A 21964-nucleotide genomic window follows, 5' to 3' on the forward strand; every position below is an offset into this window, starting at 1 on the left:
AGGAAATTCCTACATGCACAACCTTAAGATTCATGCTCTCAGCTAAAAAAAAAAAAGAGTCCATACCTGCTATCTCTCTATATTTTAAGTCTTAACTTTAAAATTTAAGAACTTACTGACCCCTAAAAATATGTCCAGCTTTAGAAACTCCTTTGGAGACTAGGCAGCACCTATCCAGAAGTGCACAGAGTCCAGTCCTTAGCCTTTACTATCTAGGTGAAGACTTGCATGCTTTTCCTACATGTGGCTGCTGATCAATACAGGTCAGCTAAGTATGGAATGCACAGCTTGATTCTAAGATACAACAATGCTTAAGGAATACAAGATACTTCCCTCAGTGTTTATTCTCTAAATTTGAATTCACAAACACTCAACTGAAGTGTGACTTGCTAAGGAATTAAATACAAACTTATCCTTCTTCCCTTATGACCACGTGTGTCTGCTCATCTTTGTCTAAAATGAAGTAAGTCCATCCCCTTTCTCCAGTCAAAAAAGATATTAAGTTAATAATAAATCACTAATTTATTACTTTATTGTACTAATTATTAGTGTGGGAATTATAAACATCATAGGAATCAAGGTTACACCCTCTCTCATCTGGTGTTCCAAGGACAATCCTTTGCTGTGCTATCTGTGTAACATCACTAGGAAGTCAGTCAGCAGAAGGTTGGTGGGGTTCTTGGGTTGACAGTTGACATATATACCATTGCCACTGGAAGTCTGTGGGTAGCACAGATGCTGTGATTTTCATAAGGTAAGGTACAAATCCACTTGCCCTATTCAAAAGCCTACTGACACAGGTGATGTTCTTGCTAAAGATGGTATTCAATCAAAAGTAACAAGACAAGAAAACATAACTGACTACTGAAAGAAATAGACCCATAGGAGAATCAAATAATGGAGTTATCTATCAGACCTGGATTATATAATAATTTTGCTTTATATGTTTAAGGAAATACAAAAAAAAAATAAGTTTGAGGAAAACATTGGCAGAGAATTGGAAACTAAATGAATAAATAAATAACCAAATGGAAATCCTAGAATTGAAAAATTTGATGAATGAAACCAAGAACTCAATAAAATCTCATTTGCGCTAGACAATTCACCTTGAAGGGCTTTATTCTTAGGCAAATTGATAATTGTTGTCCTTGAGTTTTATTCTTTACTTCTAAGTCCTTAACCTTAACTGCTGCTTTTGTTTTGGCTACTTAAAAGTATCATTAGTACTGTAAGAGTTAAACTAGGAGCTTTCTCCAGACATGGAGCTCCTAGGGGTAGAACTGTGTCTTTTCCTCTCTGCAACCCCAGATCCAGCACAGAATCTGGGGACAAAAATAGTCATTTATATGAATGGAAGAATTAGATTTAAAGAACAGAACATGGAAAGTAAGAGAAGCGTAATGAGAGACTTTGAAAAGGTAAACCCTAGGCCAACACCTGAACTAAGCAACACTTGGAAGTTGTTCTCTCAAGGTAGTTCCCTCTGCCTGTGTTTCCCCTGACAGCTCTGTACTACCTTCAGTCTGGCTGGTCCTTCCTTCAAAATTTGATCTTCTCATTATTGATAGATATTGTGTTTATTCTTTGTGAGAGTAATAAAAAGTGGAAGATTTCACCGAAGACATGATTGGTGGTAATGGAGTAGGGGGGTTGGTCTTTTTTTTCTTCTTTTCTAATCATCTTATTCATAATTAGCTGATAGCATAAACCTATGGCTAAATTTTACCCAATAGGAAGGAAATTGGCAGGACTATAATACACAATTGAAGTATATTACTCTTTATTTACCTTGCTTCCAGACTAAAATGCGAAGGCAGAAAGAAGCAGTCAACCAAGGTCCTGATCTATTCTTATGTGCAACATAGTGGGGTGGAAAACGATCACTGTGCTTGTGTTCCCACAAGATACATCTCCTTTCACACCCAAATTGTTGAACTAAGTGGAGAGTGAGGTCCGTCCCCAAGGAATAAGCTTTATCCCTTGATTTTTAAATGTGGGTTAGTATCTCTAAAAGACAGCCCTGAAATGTTGTAAGGAGCAGTCAAGATAAAACCATAATAGTCCTTGGCTCTAGAAGCCTGATTGTTACCTCTCAAATAGTTTTTGTCATTCTAGCCCATATGAAAGAGGGTGTTGACCTACTCTAGTTTAGACTAAAGGTATTAGGAGACCTGATGTTTGTACTACCACACCTAGGCTTCCTGGACATGATCTTGGTTTATATTAAAGCTAACAAAATAAAACAAATGTTTGCTGACCTTGTGTGTGCAGAATAGCTTGGGTTGAATCTTGGGAAGAATAACCTGTGGGAGAGGTGAAAAATGAAGTAACCATGAGAACTCCTACTTTTAACATGCCATGCCATGGGGTGAGGCTATATTAATTTTTAGGCGTGAAAAATACAATTAATCTTTTAAAGAGGAAATAACTACCATCCAGTCACATAGAGTCTGAAGTAAAATGGTGTCAGTTAAAGGAAACCAATCTTCTTTAACTTCATTAAAAAAAATAATTTCACGGATACTGACAACTGTACTGTTGGGCACAGCCATTATTTTACATTTTCAGAGCCCTATTTTCCCATGCTTCACTCATTTCAGTCTCCATAGCCACAAGAAGCTTAGGTAATACTACATGAGAAGTTTTAAATGCATAGAGGAAAAATGAAAACTCTCTAAGAGGACAACCTAAAGAGTATGTTTAAAACAATTCTATTTGACCAAATGGGGGAAGAAAGAAATGAGACAAAATAAAATTTCAGTGGTTGAGAGATCTCAGATAGAGTCAAGATGTTATTCTTATGCATTATATAGATATCCCTTTTTAGTTTATGGAGTATTGGAGTGGCTGGAGGGAAGTACCTGAAACTGTTGAGCTGGGTTCCAGTAGCCTTGATCCTTTTTTTTTTTTTTTAATTTTGTATTGATAAAACTTAAACATTTTTAACATACAAACATTCCATAATTGGTGTACAATCAATGGCTCACAGTATCACCACATAGTTGTGTATTCATCATCATGATATTTTTTAAAATTTTTTTTATTTTTTTTACATGGGCAGACACCAGGAATCAAACCTGGGTCCTCTGGCATGGCAGGCAAGCATGCTTGCCTGCTGAGCCACCGTGGCCCACCCATGATATTTTTTTTTAACATTTTGTATGACTACAGAAAAAGAAAAAAGAAAAAAGGAAAAACTCATATATACCATACCCCTTATCCCTCCCTCTCATTGAACACTAGTATTTCAATCTACTCAATTTATTTTAAACTTCATTCCCATTATTTATTTTTTATCCATATTTTTTTACTCATCTGTCCATGCCCTAGATAAAAGTACCAGGCACAAAGTTTTCACAATCACACAGTCACACTGTAAAAGCTGTATCATTATACATTCATCTTCAAGAAACAAGGCTACCGGAACACAGCTCCACAGTTTCAGGTACTTCCCTCTAGCCACTCCAATACACCATAAACTAAAAAGGGGATATCTATATAATACATAAGAATAACCTCCAAGATAACCTCTTAACTCTGAAATCTCAGCCACTGACACTTTTTCTCATTTTTCTCTTCCCCCTTTTGGCCAAGAATGTTTTCTCAATTCCTTGATGCCGAGTCATGGCTCATCCCGGGATTTTTGTCCCACATTGCCAGGGAGATTTACCCCCCTGGGAATCATTTCCCACGTGGGGGGGGGGGGGAGGGCAGTGAGTTCATTTGCTGTGTCAGCTTAGAGAGAGAGGCCATATCTGAGCAAAAGAAGAGGTTCTCTGGGGGTGACTCTTAAGCCAAATTTTAAGTAGGTTTAGCCTATCCTTTGCAAGGGAAGAATACCAAGATGGAAGGCTCAGCCTATTGATTTGGTTGTCCCCACTGCTTGCGAGAATATCAGAAATTCTCCAAATGGGGAAGTTGAATATTTCCCTCTTTCTCCCCATTCCCCCAAGGGGACTTTGCAAATACTTCTTTATTCACTGTCCATATCACTCTGGGACTTATCAGGCCATCACACTAACCTGGACAAACCAACAAAATCTCATGCCCTAGGTCAAGATTCCACGTACTTATGGTATTCAACTAAACTGAGCATACAAGTTAAATTAGGAAATGCACAACCCAAAATATAAATTTTGCACCAAATAAACATCTCTCCCTTTGGGTCTCACACAGAAGTTGAAGTTTTCAAATATGGATTATCATATTTTATCCTGTCTTCTGATTTACTTTAGTCTTATTCAGATCAGCTTCACTCATATCTCTAACTTGATGTTTGATCACTTTTGCAACTTTTTAAACAGTTTCTCTATGGGGTACTGCTGTCTTTCATACTTTAGAGCTGTAACCCTGGGTCTCAGGTGTCACATAATACTCAAAGTTTCTGGAAAGACCACGTTATATACAAACAGCTCAGTATCTCAGAATTTAGAATTTAACAGTTACATCTCCTGAATATAGGTAACTGCTGTTAGAGTTTGCAATCTAGATCATTTACAATATGCCCCAACCTGATAAACCATGCTCTTGACTTTAGTTCACCAAATTTTAATATTATAGTTAGTTCATACGAGTGAGGCATGATATTTGTCTTTTTGTTCCTGACATTTCATTCAACAAACAGCTCTTAAGGTTGATTCATCTAGTTGCCCGCCTCACAACTTCATTACTTCTTACAGCTGTTAGTCCACTGTATGTATACTCCATATTTACCCCCTTCCATTCCTCAGTCGTTGTACCCTTAGGACACCTCCATTCATTGTGAATCACCAACACTGCAGCCAGAAACACGAGTGCAAATGTCCATTCCTGTCCCCACAGTCAGTTCCTCCAGGTATATACTGAGCAATGGGGTTTCAACATGATATGGCAACCCACCTCTAGCCTCCTGTGGAACCACCACACTGCCCTCCAAGGGGTTGTACCTCTCACTTGCCTGCTGACAATGAATTGGTACATCTCTTTCTCCAGATTTTCTCTAGCACTTGTTTCTCTCTGTTCATTTTTAAAGTTTTATTCACACATCACACAGTCCAGTCTAAGTGCATAGACATGCCTTTGCCACCATACTCTATCTGAAGACCTTTACTTTTCTTCCACAAAGAATCCATCCCAATCCTCCCACCTGCTGACATTTAGCTTTTGCATAATTCTTTTTTAACATTCAGTGGAAGCATATTACAATATTACTGTTGACTACAGACCCTGGCTTACATCGACTGTATTTTCTCCCGTATACCACCTATTTTCAATATCCTGCAATATTGACATTCCTTTGTTCTTCCTCATGCAAAAACATTTTCTAATTTGTATATTTAATCACCATCATTATATACTCTAGGCATTTCTAAATTATAGCATCTCAGTCTTTATCCTCTATCTTCCCTTCTGGTTTCGTACATGCCCCAGCCTTGATTCTTTTTTTTTTTTTTTTTTTTTTTTTTTTTTTTTATGGAAGGAAAGACAGAGAGAAGGAAGGAAGGATGGAAGGAAGGAAGGGAAACATCTTTAAACATTTTCTTGTTTTATTGTATTTTGTTTGTTTGTTTGTTTTTTACATGGGCTGGGGCCGGGAATCGAACCGAGGTCCTCCGGCATGGCAGGCAAGCACTTTGCCCGCTGAGCCACCGCGGCCCGCCCAGCCTTGATTCTTGAAGATGATTTTTAACTATTTATCTTTTAAAATGTGACCATGTGATTGTGAAAACCTTAGGTCTGATGTTTCTTTTATCCAGGGTATGGACAGATGAATAAAAAAAAAAAAAAGAAAAAGAAACGAACACACAATTGGGAGGAATAAGGGGTAAAAAAAATGGGTAGATTGAAAAACTAGTGGTCAATGACAGGGAGGGGTAAGGGGTAAGGGATGTATTAGTATTTTCTTTCTATTTATTTTTCTGGAGTGATGCAAATGTCCTAAAAATGATCATGGTAATGAATACAGAACTATATGTTGATATTGTTAGCCACTGACTGTATACTTTGGATGTACTGTATGCACGTGAAGACATCTAAATAAAAAATCTTTTAAAAATAAAAAATAAAACAATTCTATGTAGTGATCTGGAGGGAGTTCTCAAAGAGCAAATTTAGACATTCTTTAAATTTTGTAAAGATCACTAAACTAGTAAGAGGGCAAACAAGCTAATATTTACTGCTTAGTATATAGTCAAAATTATATATTAAATTACTAATTTATATTATTATGAAGTGATTAGCCATATGAGGTCATTTATGATCCTAAATTAAAACGTATGCGCACCCAGCAGTTTTTCATCCCTTTCCACCTTCTAAGTCAGTATATTATTCAAATATAAAGAAGTTGGATATTGATGTATTTTGAAACTTCAGACTCGGGTTAAATTTCACCACTCAATTCCTCTTCACTTGTTCTCACTTCTGAATCACCTGACCTCTGACCACCAGTTTCCCTTTGGTAACTTTGAAGATTTGCCCAAGTAGTCTTAAGAGGGTCTAAGTACAATGAAACTTATAATAACAAGCTAACCTGGTAAAGATTATGAGACTGTCAGAAAGGAAAATACCAATTATTATGATTACTTAAGGATATCAGAAATAGCTCATCACATGTCTAACTTATGATCACTAAGGAAATAAGAGATTTCACTTATCTTCCCACCTCTTGTTTCTGCATCTACCTCAAAAATTTCGATATTTTAAAGAGGATGAAGACTGATTGGGAAGTAGCCATGTTAAAATTAAAGTATCACAATATGAGTGACATTTTAAGACAACATTCTGTTAAGCTTCAAGGCTGATTAGAGTAACAAGGTGACCATGGCTGAGACTAGATTTAAGATGGGTCTGAACATTTAATGCAGTGAGACTGAAAAGAAACAGGACTGAACCTGGTGCAGCCTCACTTGGATTTGGCTTCTGCTGTCTTATATGTGATTTATTTTAGAACAAGAACAAACAGACTTTGTGAAATATACTGATGAATTAATGTCTAGAGGGAATAAAGATCTATTGCTTTATTGAACTTTAGAAACCTTTTGTAATAGCACATAAATAGCATATAAAATTTGTGAGTTGAAATATAAATTACAATTATCTCTACATCCTGTTTTCTCCACACTGTATTTCCTTACCATCTTAGGAACCACCTCACCTTTCTTTTGGTACCACAGCATGCTCTAGTAATCAGGAATTCTTGAGACATAGCAAGTGATAATGCTTTGGAAAGTCTAATGGTTATTATGGAGAAAAGGAGCCCAATTTTCTAACACAAAATAACTTAAAACCTTTTGCCTATACCCAAGGTTTTATTCTCTTTTTCTATCTTCTTCTAAGATAAATGCAAGGTTTTTGCCTAACGGCATGATATGTGGAAGTTCACACCAACATTTTCTTGAGCAGAAAATCTGTTTAGAGGTTCCTTTGCACTCACAAGAAAAGTGTTTTGTTTAGAGGGCTCCATAACAAAGGAACAGAAGGTAGGGGACTACAGCAGTCTGAAAAATACAGGCAGGGAGCTGATCATTTATTTCTTCAGAAAAATATTTATGAAACTGCTACTATGCCCCAGGCACAAAAGGAAACAAAGGCAAATATAATTTCTGTTCTACCAATGCCTTATAGTCCAGCAAAAGAAACAGTTTAAAAAGCACTTATAAAAGAAAAAGCAATTATAAAACATTGAGCTAAGTGCTGAAAGGGGAAGTAGAGTAGGAGAATGTTCCTCAGCAAATGCTTCTAAAAGAAGTGATGTTTATTTAATCTGTGATTTAAACGTTGCATACATAGGTGGTGAGCTTGGCAAAGGGGGATTCCTAGTCTGGGCAGAATACATATTACAGGAAGCAGACCACAAAATCATTCCACTGAATGTTCTTTATTGGTTCCAAGGGTTTTGGAGTCAAGACACCTGTAGGCTGAATGCCTTCATGGCCACTTTCCAGTTCCGTGGCAAAGGGCATGAAACCCAACTTCTTGGACCTTTCATTTTCTGATCTGTAAGAAGAGGCAATTACTATCTATAATACTGTTGTAATGATTAGAGAAAACCTAAGTATACAATTCTTAGGAGGGACAATTCAAAGACAAATATATTTGAGTTTTTTTTTTAATCTAGGTTGTTAAAGGTATATAGCTAAACTTATTCAGGAATGATGAGAATTGCAATTTAGCACAGAAACCACTGACTTGGGAGTCAGAAGAACAAAGTTCTGTTGCCAGCTCTATCATTTATTAACTGTGTCATCTTGGTAAATTTTCTTAATCTTTCTGGATCTTAACAACAAGGGATTTTTAAGTCTTGACCCTAGAAATCAGTCCTGTATTTTTATGTGGGAAAGGATCCATTACCTTCCTTGTCCACAGATGAAAAAGAAGAGAATAAGACTTAAGTCAGAGATGAAATTTAAGAAAGATATGAAAATAATTTCTGACTACAAGGCTTTGTAAACAAACCTATTAACTTCTGAGTGCATGTTGCCTTTGGAGTAGACTAGTAGGAAAGATGTCTGGAAGGAATAAGTCTCCAACTTTCTGGATTGTACATGTCTATAGTAAAATGTTTTTGATTATGCACCCCAAAATAATAGAGTACCAATATTATACTGATCAAATCATAAGCAAAAAAAAGAGAGAATGAAATATAAAGCATAAAAAGTTAGCAATCTCTCCACATACTAGTAAAATGTTTCATACATTTCACTTTAGAGATGATTGCCAAATAGAGAAGGAAATAACTTCTAGCTATGGTGTCCTAGGATGGATTTATGGAAGAGGTGCCAAATAATCAAACTTTTATTAACAAGTAAGATTCTGACAGGTCAGCAGAAAGATGAGTCTGACATCATTCTGTGTGGAAAAACTTAATTGGGGAAGGGGGCAGATACTGACAAACAGGAAGACATACTAGGTGGAAGTTATGTTCATTCTTTATCCTGTTTCTTTTCCATTGTTTTCTAAATCTTGTAGTGTAGAGTAGTCGTTAAAACTAAGACAATGCACCTACAGAATTAGTTCTGAGATGGCATATTACCTGGCAGTTCTATAAATGAGGAAGTGCTGTCAATCTTTCACTAGCTCATTTGTTAGAAAATTAGAAGTCTTGAATGCCATTAAAAAAATGTGTATTTCATAATTGCTAAGTAAGCTACGTCATATTCAATTGCAATATACAGAAGAGTACAAATATCTTTTTCCATTTCTGGAAAAAAGCAAAAAATATCAATAATAAAATAAAGAAAATACCAACATAAACAACTAATAGTTCTTTTGGCAGAAGAAATGAGGCAACACAGAAATAATTTTAAGAACCACAGTGGTTAAATTTCTAGACAGGAATACTAAATTCATAATTAGCAACAAATCAACCCCAGGCAAAAGAAAGTACACTTCCAAGTTTTACCAATACTTACAGATTTATCTGGAGAAGGCCAATGCTGCTGAACTTTTGTTGTTAAATATTCATTCAGTCTTAATTAACCATAAAAGAAGTTTTTCTTTAGACAACATCCACTGCCAGCATTACGTGACCTGATGCAAAATATGTTTTAAATAGAGCCCTTGTCTTTAGCAAGGGCATAAATTCAACAATACTCTCTCCTAATCCTCTCTAGTACCATGATGCTATGCCTTGGAAAACTTAAAATAAGTTGTAAATGTGTAGATATTTAGGTAAATAAACCAATGAGTTATCAATTAGCAGTACAACTAAAAATAGCTAATTGGAAATGAAATGCTATCAGAATGTTTAATTGTTCAACTATGCTACTAAAGCAATATGAAGTGGCATGTACAACCTTCTCGGCTTTTCTAAAGTTACCTAATAAAAATGGCAGTGTATATACACATATTTATAGACATACAAACATATGCTTATAGGGTACAGACTGAATAGCAGGCTATTGAGAAAACTAAGGCAGACAGGCTAGAATCAGAGCCTTATAAACATCACAATGATTTGTCAAGGAAGAGAAAGATTACTAGGTTAATTTTTTTTTTTTTGTATCCTAAGTCCCAGGTAGATCTAATATCAAAAGACTTGAGCTCTGGATGAAACATGCCTAAAAACATAAAAGTTTTTTGGCCTATAGATTGCATTTCAGTTAGCCTTCACATATGCTCAAAGTATGATTAAGCAAAGGTGGGAACATTTTTTTTTCACATACTTAGGAGCAAAGAATTGTAAATATGTAATAACTCCTGAAGTATACAAAATGTTTGTCATTAAGTTCTCAGTTCAAATGTTATCTCCTCAGAGAAAGTCTTCCTTGACTCACCTAGAAAACTGTTCTATCACTTCATTCTGCTTTATATTTCTACTACCTCTGTAATATCTTGTTAATTCATTTATTAACTTGTTCACTATCTATCTTTTTGCTCTAGAATTAAAATTCTATAAGAACATGGCTCCTGTATGTCTTACTCACCACTATATTTCTAACAGAAGCTTGGCACAATTTGTTGAATAAATGAATTTCTCAATATACATGACAGAGCAAAATATACTAAGAAGCAGAAAATCAGTCTCTCTATATACATATTCACATATATATCTTTATACACACACACTCACATTTTCCTGCATTATAAAGTAGACGTTTCTTATTTTTTTAAAGCATATTATTCTAAACCAGAGGTGCACTATTTTATTGCTTTAAGGTAAATAATATATCCTAATTATCAATTAAAATTGATTAATTACGCAGTAAAATGACTTAAGCCTATTAAAATTGAAGAACTTTGATGGGAAAACAATTTAAATTAATATTTTGGGGAAAATAATCCAAAAACTACCCATAAAAGAAAGTTTTATCTCCAACTTTGCATCAGTTAAAAATAATCAGATGAAACAGCTTTGAAGATGGCAATTTATTTTTACGCAGTTGTTTAAATCCATTATTCAAAATGTTCAAAGGCACTTTTAAAAATGTATTTAAAAATACACTTTTCTGACTTAAGGTGATTACTTAAAATAAGCAAGTCACCAGACATCTTTTAAACCATTCATGACATTATCACCTTACATAGTTTTTAAACTTGAAAACACAACAATCACTGTGTAATACAACAAACACACTGCTTAGCAGTAAGATTAGTTTCCCTCTAATAATATAATTCATACTGATTATTAATTTGCAGGGCCCTGTAAAGTTATTTAAACTTAACCAATATAAACTGAATACTAGAGAGGTTAGGGAGTTGAAGTAGAGCACAGTTCAACTCTAAAATTAGTTTTAGAGATGGTTTCTCTAAAATTTGCAAAATTTCTTATTCCAATCTGTGCTAAAGTTTCTATTTCAACTGTGATATATAAACATAAGTTGTTTTTTTTTTATCAACAGAGGTTAAATTTAGCATAAAATAAACCACAGGTTGTCCAAGATTTCTTAAATATATTTCTGTCATGCCTAGTATAGAAGTAGAGAAATGAAGCAAATGAGGTTCTTTTGTTGTTATCTGAGAGAGAAGGGGGGGGTTCAAAGAAGAGGTAGGGAATCCAAATATTCTTTTACTTCATTTAATAATCACAGATCTAGAATTAGTTTTAAAATTGTAGATTTTTAAGTGGGGCAAGTATTCTGAAAGCCAGCAGGCCTTAATTCTTATACAGACTTTTACTCAGTCTCATAGGGAAACCTAAAGTTAATAGGTATAAAACTACCAGTAAGTGATACACAAATTCTAATCACTAGTAACAGCCAAATTAACTTTGTGAAAGCAGTATTGAGGATGGCTTATGAAAGAAATAAGAAAGGGTAATAAACACAAAGAAGCAGAAACTGTCAAAGAAAATAAGTCTAATAAACTGAAATTGTAAATGAAGAATAAAAAACTAGACATGAGAAAACCTGCTCAAGTGAGGGTTCTGTTGAGCACAATAGTATCTCAATTTGGTACTAATATAGTTTATAGGCTCAAGGAAATGAAAAATTAATACTCCCAAAACAATTATGAAAATAACCAGTTAGCAAATTTAATGCTCAAATCCAATTACCATATTTCAAAAAATATCAAAAATTGGTCACTGATTTATTTTTGAGTCTTATTACCACTAACAAAAACTCCTCTGAAATTTAAGGTATTTGAAAGCCAATAACCTGCTTTGTAAATAAGGACTTACCACTAGAAAAGATAAACATATAGTAAACATAAGACAGCAAAAGCCTTATGTCTTGAGACCATACTAAATTACTAAATTCCAAACATCAAAGGTCTTAACCTAAAAGATGAATAAATCACTGCCAACATGAAACGTGGTTTTATGTACTCTATCAATGATCTGAAGAACTTTTTTGCGTTACTAGGTCATATAGGACAGTCAATTGATTCTTTAGAGTAATGAAGTTCTAACTCATAAAGCAGCAAAAAAATTTCTTGATGTTATAAAACAGCATTTTGCAACCTCAATTTAAAATTTTTACTAATAATTACAGATATTTTTGATGACGTTCATTTATGTACACTTTAAATAAATTAATATGTACTTAGTACTTAAAGAACTCTTCTTGCCCCAGTGTTAAATTACTAAACTTGGAGAATTACATATTTTATTGCAGGCCCTGGTATTAATCACATCAGAGAAGCCAAAGAATTTTGCCAAAATAAATGATCCATTGGCCCTTTACATCTTTTACATTTAATATAGTATGACCATGGAATTGACTGATTTAAAATATGCTTTATCTAAGCCTAAAAAAGTATCTTACTTATTGGGGCAGTAATCCTCAGTGTGCTCCAAGAGCCATTTACATCAGAATTACAAAGGTACTAAGGGTATGTTCTTAAAAATCAGGATGAATGATATTCACCTGGGGTTTACTAGAGCCTACCCCTAGGGTTTCTGATTCAGTAGGTCTTGGGTGGTACCCAAGAAATTGTATTTCCAAGTCTACAGGTGATGCCGATGCTGTTGTTTGGGACCACAACATTAAGTTGTGGGTTACTTGGCAAGAATGCATACTCCTGGGCCCTATATTAGAATCAGAATTTCTGCGATTAGGGTCTTAAGATATGCATTTTAATAAAATTCCTAGCAGAGTGTGAGAATCATAATTTGAGAACCACTATGGCAAAATGGCAGGTAAATTTGGCCAATGTATCAAATGTCTCACATTTGTGAAAGTGGAAATAATGTTAAATGACTAACCTGAAATCTGGCATGGTGCAAACACGAGGCTTTAGGGTGTAAACCCTAGCTCTGTTACTTATTTGCTTTGCGACACTAGGAAAGTTACTTTAATTCTCTGAGCCTGTTTCTCATCCATAATATGGAAATAACACAATTTTGTGAGGATTAATGCTAACGTACACAGAGTAATTAAGCACGATGCCTGGCATACAGTTGGCAGCTGACACATAGTAGCTATTACTTATTAGCATAAGAAAGGTATGAAATATTCCTTCAGTACAAATTTAATCAAAGTAGATTTTTCGTTCATTTAAATTAAATATTTACACCCAAAGGTAATAGAATAATAATAAAACCTTATATTTATTGCTCCTAATTCTGGGTCAGACAGTGTCCTAGGAATCTTACATATATTACTCATTTAATCCTCATAAAATTCCTGTGAGGTAGGTAGTATTATCTCTAATTACAAGTGAAGAAAGTGAGGCAAAGAGAGATTAAGTAAACTGCTCAAGGTTTACAAAACTAGTAAGTGATGCAGCAGGAATTTAAATTCAGGAAGTCTGATTCCAGGGCCCAGAAGCCACCACAATGTTAATTTCCTATGAGCAAATTTTAAGGATTTTGGATGTTTATCATAAAAGGAAAATAGTATTATGGATTGCAAATAAATCCACATCCACAGAAAGGTGAACAGTTGTTCAAAAAAATAGAATGAATCCCTTGAAATTTTGGCAGGTGACATAACCATAAAAACAACACAACAAAATTTAAGAATAAATACTGGGGAGTGTTTTCACTATGTGGAGAGAGTAATCCATAATTAGCTGCTAAAAATAATCATTCTCTCAAAAATCCCATCCAGAGAGGTCAAGGTTTTGACAGCTTTTGGCACAATAAATATAAATCCTTTAGCTAAGCAGCATAGTAAATGGCAGGACAGCCATGTTAAATTAGCATAATGATAAACATTAGTGATGTAATTCATTTTTAACATTAAAGATAATCTCATAAAAGTCTGTAAAATATATTGTTATGATATACTTGGATACTACTGCTACACTAATGAGAACTAAAATTTTTCTTTCCTTCTAGAAACTCTTTAAACAGAGGATTACTAAAATTAGAATGAGACATTTATGAATGTGTTTTCGAAGACAGTCTTAAATCGATCTTTTACTTTGCTACACTGGCAAAACAATCACCTCAATATAGCAAAAGCCAGCATCAAACTTCGGGTTGTAACTCATAAATTAAGTATTTGATCTTTTAATGTATGATATCTTTTAGTTTGTTTAAACACTCAATATTCTAATGTTCTTAATTCTGGTTAAGGTGTTACATTCAAACTATCTTGCCTCAGATGATGAAAAATGAAGAATTTAAAAACTGTTTTGTACAACAAGTTATAAAAGGCACAAACAAGTTCTCATTTTTTCAACAGGATGAGGATAGAAGGAACTAGAATTATGTAGTTGGAAAGACTTTTAAATAATTAAAAATGTTACTTAGTAATTCCTGAGTATGGTACAAATATAATAAGAAAAGCATCCTTAAGGAGCATTACATTTTCTATTAGCTAACCATAATTAATGATGGTAAATTGGGGGACAAAATATTTAAAAATGCATGTTTACAGATTGCTGTTAATGCTTTGAGTAAATAAATATTAATAGTGGAGAATGTTATTCAAGAGTAATTAAACATATTTAGAAGAGACACAATAGGAACTTGGTGTATAAAATTCACTTTAGTGAATGATTAACCACTAATTAGAAGTATATAATATAGTCAAGGCCCATGATAATTTCAAAGTATGGTTTTATTAATGCACTTAAAGATAAGTGCCATTCATATGCCACCTTTTTCTGGAGGAAATACTGCTAATTATAAATAATCACAGGAAAATTTTATTTAGACAAACTCTATGTGTGTGTGTGTGTGTGTGTGTGCACGTGCGTGTGTGGCAGCGGAGGGAGGGCTGTTTCATTTATGTCATAATGCAAATACCAACTCACGTCTTAAGTTTACAAACAACACTGAACAACAATTTTTTTTCTAAAATTTTCTTTAAGGCAGATCTTTTTAGCATTGTGTGTGTTACTAACATGGTGCAGTGTAGTTTTAGCAAATTTCACTGTTTTAGTTTCCCAGTGATAATAATACCTGTGGTCAGGAACTGGCAACAAAATCTCTTTTCTAGTCCCTCTTCCTGACCACCATTTTAAAAACATATATTCTTCATATATATATATTACTGTATCAAAAACACATTTTAACAGACTTCACAGCTCATTAAAGCTTCAGTTTACAGTCATTCATATGAAAGATTTCTAATATGGAATGTTCATTTAGAAAGAATTCCCCACTGGGATTCCAGTATTCTATATGAGAAATGCAGAAGTCCTTCTTCAGTGCAATGTGACATTTTACCTCTGTTCATTCATGTTTTCCTTTCAACGATTTCCTAATTTTACTTTTGGATCATCATTTTTGTATCTTTCACTTATTTCCTTTAGTATATTCTCAGGTAAGGCAGGTTGATATCTGTATAAATAACCATATGGGCGAAGATGATAAACGAGGTATTCTAACTCATACATAGATAGAGGGTCAACATAATGAAATGAAATTGCAAGATCAGAACAGCATCCGGGACCCTAAAAAAGTAATGGAAATAGGCATTATTAATAAGTGAACATTGTTAACATAAAATATTCACATAATGAAAAAGGAAACATTAATTTTAAAAGATTCAAACATCAATGCTGGCACACTAGAGCAGAGTTCTTAGAGGTCCTAATGATTTAAAAACCAAACATGAAATTGCTGAAGTATCTCTAATTGCAATAATATTCTCTCATACTCTTCAGTGTTTTAGCAGAAAAAGTTTTTAAGATTTCTTCAGATGACAGCAGCAGCTATAGAAACGAAAGGTCTCTATGTTCCCAAGTTTTGCTTTATCTTTATAATTTTCTCACTAAAATCTTTACTTGGGGGCGGGCCATGGTGGCTCAGCAGGTAAGAATGCTTGCCTGCCATGCCCGAGGACCCGGGTTCAATTCCCCGTGCCTGCCCATGTAAAAAAAAAAAAAAAAACTTTACTTGGCCCAGCCTCCCAGAGTTACTTCTGGGGAGCATTCAATGACTACAACTTCTCTAATAATAATGAGAAGAAAAACAAGACCCATAAACATATAAATTAAAACATCAAAATGTCCAGGTTCCAGCGAAAGGATACAAGACACAAAAGAAACAGGAAGCAATGGCCCAGGCAAAGGAAAAAATTAAAGAGTTAGAAACCATCACTGAGTTAAAACAAAGCGGGGATATACCAAACACTTTTTAAAAAATGGTCCCGAATAGGCTTAAAGAGTTTAAGGAAAACATGGACAAAATAAGTCAATAGAAAGAAATTATGAAAATGAAGCAAATAGAGCTGAAGACCACAGTAATAAAAATTAAAAACTCTCTAGAGGGGTGAAAAAGCAGACTAGAGCTAGCAGAAGACAGAATCAGTTAACCTGAAGAAAAAGACAATTGAATCACTCAGTCTAAGTTGCAGAAATAAAAAAAGAATGAAGAAAAGTGAATATAGCCTGAGAACCTGTGGGTTACCATCAAGGGTACCAATCTATGCATTGTATGAATCCCAGGAAGAGAAGAGAGAAAGACCAGAAAGAATATTCAAAGAAATAATAGCTGAAAACTTCCCCCAATTTAACAAAACATATCAATATACACATCCAAGATGCTCAACAAACTCCAAACAGTATAAAACCAAATAGACTCACACCGTGGTATATTATAATCAAACATTCAAATGCCAAAGATTAAAAACAGAATTATGAAAACCACAAGTAAGAGGCAACATGTTACATACAAGGAAACCTCAGTAAGATTTAGTGCCCAATTCTCATCAGAAACCACAGAGGCAAGTAGGCAGTGAGTAGAATGAGATATTTACAGTGCTGAAAGCAAAAAATTGTCAGCCAAGAAATAAATATCCAGCAAAAGTATTTCTGAAAAATCAGGGATAGATTAAAACATTGCTAGTTAGACAAAAGCACTACTACTACACCGGCAGTACAAGCAATGCTAGAGAGTTCTGCAGGTTAAAATAGACATTAGATTGAAGCTCCATGACAAAATAAAGATCTCTGGTGAGGGTAACAAAAGAGTAAATATAAATGCCAGTACTATTGTTTTTGGTTTGTAACTCTACTTTTTATTTCCTAGAGGATCAAAAAGGCAAATGCATCAAATGTAATGACACATCAGTGGTATTGGACACAATGTAAAAATATGTACTTTGTGAGAAGATCTACATAAAGATGGCAGGCATAGGGGTATAGGAACATACTTAGTGTATACTACTAAAGTTAAGTTGATATCAAAGTAAATGAGATTGTTATAGATTTAGGATGTTAAATTTAAGCCGCACAGTACAAGAGAATACAGAATATGCAAACTCACAGAGACAGAAAGTAGAGTACAGGTTGGGGGAGGGGTAAAGGAAGCAAGGGGAATGGGGAGTTGATACATAGTGGATATAGGGCTTTTGTTTGGGAAAATGACAAAGTTTTAATAATGGAAGGTGGTGAGGGTACTACAATATTGTGAATGTGATTAATCCCATTGAATGGCATGCGTGGGAGAAGTTGGGATGGGAAAGTTTATGTTGTATATATGTTCATACACACAAAGTAAAAATAAATAGCAACTCAAGAGACAAGAACAATTAAACACAATATATGATTCTGGGAGGATCTAGCAAGGGAGCAGAAAAGGCTCAAAGGGACATTATTACAACACATGAAACAAATGGAATACAGATTGTAAACTTTTACCGATGTTAAACTTCTTGAACTTGATATGTGCACTTAAGGTGGCTACCTAAGTGAATTTCCTTGTTCTTAGGAAATATACATGGCATTTCAAGGAGCATGGTCAAGGAGCATGGTCAAGGAGCCATTTCAAGCGGCTACATAAGTGAATTTCCTTGTTCTTGGGAAATGTACATGGCATGTTCAAAGAGCATCTTCAGAAAATGGATTGACAGAGGTGGATGGATAGATAGAACGATACAGCAAATGTGGCAAAATATTAAAATTGGTAGATCTAGGTATCTGGGGGTTGGGGTAGGGGTATTCTGAAGTTCTCTGTATAGGGCTTATATAATCTTTTGTAACTGTTCTGTAAGTTTGAAAGTATTTAAAAATTACAAGTTAAAAAAATTACATCAGTATGTCAACTTCTGATGATCTAAACCAGCTCTGTATAATAGAAATGGGTCACAAAATACAGTCTTAAATTTTCTAGTAGCCACATTAAAAAAAGTAAAAATAGGTGAAATTATTTTTAATGTTTTCTTTAACCTAAAAAATCCATAATATTGTTTTCACAAGAAATCAATATTTTAAAGTTTATTAATAAAATCAGTCTTTTTAATTGTGCTAAGTCTTTGAAATCAGGTAAGTACTTCATACTTAAGAGTACATCTCTATTTGGACTAGGCACATTTCAAAATCTCAACAGCCATATGTGGCTAGTGGCTACTACACAGGATAGGACATATTAAACTAAAGAACTAGAAAAAGTTAATATAAAATTGATGATGGTATATGGGAACTCCCTGTAAGCTTACAACCTCTCTAATAAAAAAAAGATCATCTGTGGAAACAATTTTTACATGACTTTTACATATTATAATTTTTTTTGAGTTACTGTGTTAATTATGTTATACTTGATTACACAATCATTTTTTACTGGATGACCAGGATATCATTATCATGATGAGCAAGAAAGGACAATAAAAAACAGAGCCATAATTATTAGAAAGAAAATAAAAAAATTATTTGTAGACGATTATGGTTACATAAAAAACTCAAGAGTCAATGAAAAAAATCATCAGAAGTAAAAAATTCAGTAACAGTGGGTGCAGACCTGTTGTAGGTAGGACCTTTTGGTTATGTTATTTCAATTTGAGATGTGACCCACCCCATTCAAGGTGGGTCTTAATTCTTTTACTGGAGTCCTTTATGAGATGATAAAGGGCAGAAAAAAACAAGAGAGTTTAGAAAGAAAAGCCCTCAAGAAGCAAACAAGGACCCACAGAAGCTGAAAGAGCTACAGAAGCCAGAAGTTGAAAGCAGCGAAACCTGGGAGAGAAAGACCAGCAGACACCGACCATGTGTCTTCCCATGTGACAGAGGTGTCCCAGATGCAGGCACCCTTTCTTCAGAGAAGGTATGGTCTTGTTGATGCATTAATTTGGACATTTTCACAGCCTTAAAACAGTACATTTGTAAGTAATAGACAACCCATTTCTGGTATATTGCATTCTGGCAGCTTTAGCAAATCAAAACAGATGCCTTCATACATACCAGCTAAAAAGATAATGATATGTAAAAAGAAGCCAGATAGAAAGTAACAAAAATATTAAAAATCTAGAAAGATATTCAAGAAATAATAATGGACCTAAAGAACACTGCAAAATGAAGGGATTAAAAGACAATTAATCAGTGGTAGAATGCTCACCTTCCTTGCAGGAGACCCGGGTTTGATTCCTGGACCATGTATTCCCTCACCCCCCCGAAAAAGACAATTTTAAAAAAATCCTAGGCAAAGATGTGCATTGCCCCATAAATTAATGAGTTCATATACAAAGATGAGTGCTGCAAAGATGATTTTGGAGAAAAAAGAGAGGGGATGGGGAGGGAGAAAGAGAGAGGGAAATAAAGGGGAGGAAGACACACTCTTGTATTAATAATAGTGTAAAGCTACAAGGTTCAAAACAATATGGCACTGGGTCCAAATCAAATCAAATAATGAAACAAAACTGAAATTTCAGATATAGAGCCTGCTACAAATAATGCTAAAGTATACAATAAAGGGGACACTTCAAATCAGTAATGAAAGTAAGACTCTTAATAAATGGTACTGCAAAAATTAGTTGTTAATTTTGAAAAATCAGTGTGGGCAGTCCTCTGAAGAGAAGGAAGGATATTTTACTGGTTACAAAATGATAATGATGTCTTTCTGTTATTACTGTATGTGTACCCAATACAAGATACTCTAAGTAAAATCTTATATGCATTTTATATACTCATTATATGCACTGAAATGTACTTCTTGAGTTTAGGTACATTTTTGCATGGAAAAAGATGTAGAATTAAAATGGAAAGAGGTAATGTCATCTTGGAATAGTCAAAAACATTAAGAAAGACTGACATTGAAAAAAACAGTACCTCACCCAAACAAAACCAAATAAAAAAACAGGACCATCAAAGGCAAATTTGGGAATACATTGATTTACAGTCAAAGAAATTGTTACATTTACAATAGCAATGAAATACTAGGATGAGGTTTCAAACAGCCTCATTATATAGAACTGAAAATTAATATGTTTGCTTATTAAAGTGGAATTTTACCCCAACAATTGAATATTATTCTAACATTATCTCCTTCCAACCCTTCTTTTTTTACATTTCCCATTAATCATAGAGAGGTGCTCGGGGCAGTATAAGAGAGGTAACAAGAGCTTCTGGAATCAGAGTGGTTCGCAACACTGCCTAGACTGTTTACCATGAAAGGCAAGTTATTTAATTTTTCTGAGTCTCAGTTTTGTCAACTATTAAATGCAGGATTACTATAAGGATTGGCTATTAATCTGTGTAAGTACAAAGAACACATTGGAAAAAAATTAAAAAAAGAACACAATGGTTGACAAGAGGAAACAGTAGTGATATGCCTTCAAACCTTGCTTTTAATTAAAGCTGATTTACCTAAAGCTTGGGTCAGATGTTCTAGGCCAGGTTTCTCAACTTGACACTGCTGACATTTTGTTGTAGGGGCTAGCCTGTATATTGTAGGATGTTTAGGCCTCTACCTACTAGATATCAGTAGTGGGATAACAAAAAATGTTTCCAGGCATTGCATAGCTCCTGGGGAGCAAAATTATCCTGTTAGAGAATCACTGTTCGAGACAATGATTTGAAAGTATGGCTTGTGAAGAAAAGAATAACAGCACTGAACTATGAAGTGTATTATTTATAACTTGGGATCAGAGAAATGAAGGCACAGTGAGCTGATAATGACTTACCTAAAGACATTATTAGTCAGTAACAAAACTGAGTCTAAAAGCTAAGCCTTATTTCCTGGTCTCATTCAATTATTCATTGCAGCAATGCTTAAAATATTGAAAACTTGGAAATAATAATCTACTTAATGTTTATCAGCAGGAGAATGGTTGAATTACAGTATATTCATACAGTGGATTATTACATACCAGTTTAAATTAATGAAACATGTACATATATTAACAATGATAAATCTCAACATTATGTGAAAAGGGCAAAATTGTAGAAGGATACATATGGCATAAATTCTACTCACTTAAAGTTTAAAAACTTGCCAGCTAATATTATACATTTTTAAGGATACATAGCATCTAGGAAAAAAAAATATTCATGATAATGATAAATACTAAATTCATGACAGTGGATAACTAGGGAAGGAGGTAAGGGAATTGGTTTGGCAAAGATACATAGGCCTCAACTACATAACTTTTTTTTCTTTAAAAAAAATCAAAACAAATGTGGTTGAAGATTAATATTTGATAAATCTGGATGGTAGGTACAAGGTAGCATATTATTCTCAAATATTTGTCTGTACACCTGAAATATTTCATAAAATAATGTACCTTAGAAAAAATTCTCAGGAATGTAAGCTAAGGTGTCAAACAAGAGCTATGGTTTAGTAAGTACTACCTGTGTGACAGGCAGTGTACTACAACAGTATAATCACAACTGAGTGAGATAGGTAAATCATGTCTATTTTACAAGTAAGGAAGCAAGC

General features: G+C 34.2%; 1 protein-coding gene across 9 annotated transcripts in view; it reads right to left on the bottom strand.

Annotated features, from left to right (window-relative positions):
• Positions 1-999: 999 nt before the first annotated feature.
• The window catches only part of C1GALT1 (core 1 synthase, glycoprotein-N-acetylgalactosamine 3-beta-galactosyltransferase 1), a 65175-nt gene continuing 44210 nt past the window's right edge, over positions 1000-21964 (bottom strand). For 4 of the 9 annotated variants that reach the window (XM_077123103.1, XM_077123137.1, XM_077123157.1 and 1 more), the window contains one exon: positions 10831-15765. In XM_077123103.1, the coding sequence (XP_076979218.1) occupies positions 15562-15765 (204 nt within the window). In that variant the 3' untranslated portion in view covers positions 10831-15561. Of the gene's footprint in view, positions 2304-7635; positions 7975-9389; positions 9508-10830; positions 15766-21964 lie in introns of those variants that run through there. The other 5 variants (XR_013160370.1, XM_077123128.1, XM_077123119.1 and 2 more) reach the window with 5 other exon arrangements.

Source organism: Tamandua tetradactyla, chromosome 1 (assembly GCF_023851605.1).
Source record: "Tamandua tetradactyla isolate mTamTet1 chromosome 1, mTamTet1.pri, whole genome shotgun sequence".
In the NCBI taxonomy this organism is placed as follows: domain Eukaryota; kingdom Metazoa; phylum Chordata; class Mammalia; order Pilosa; family Myrmecophagidae; genus Tamandua; species Tamandua tetradactyla.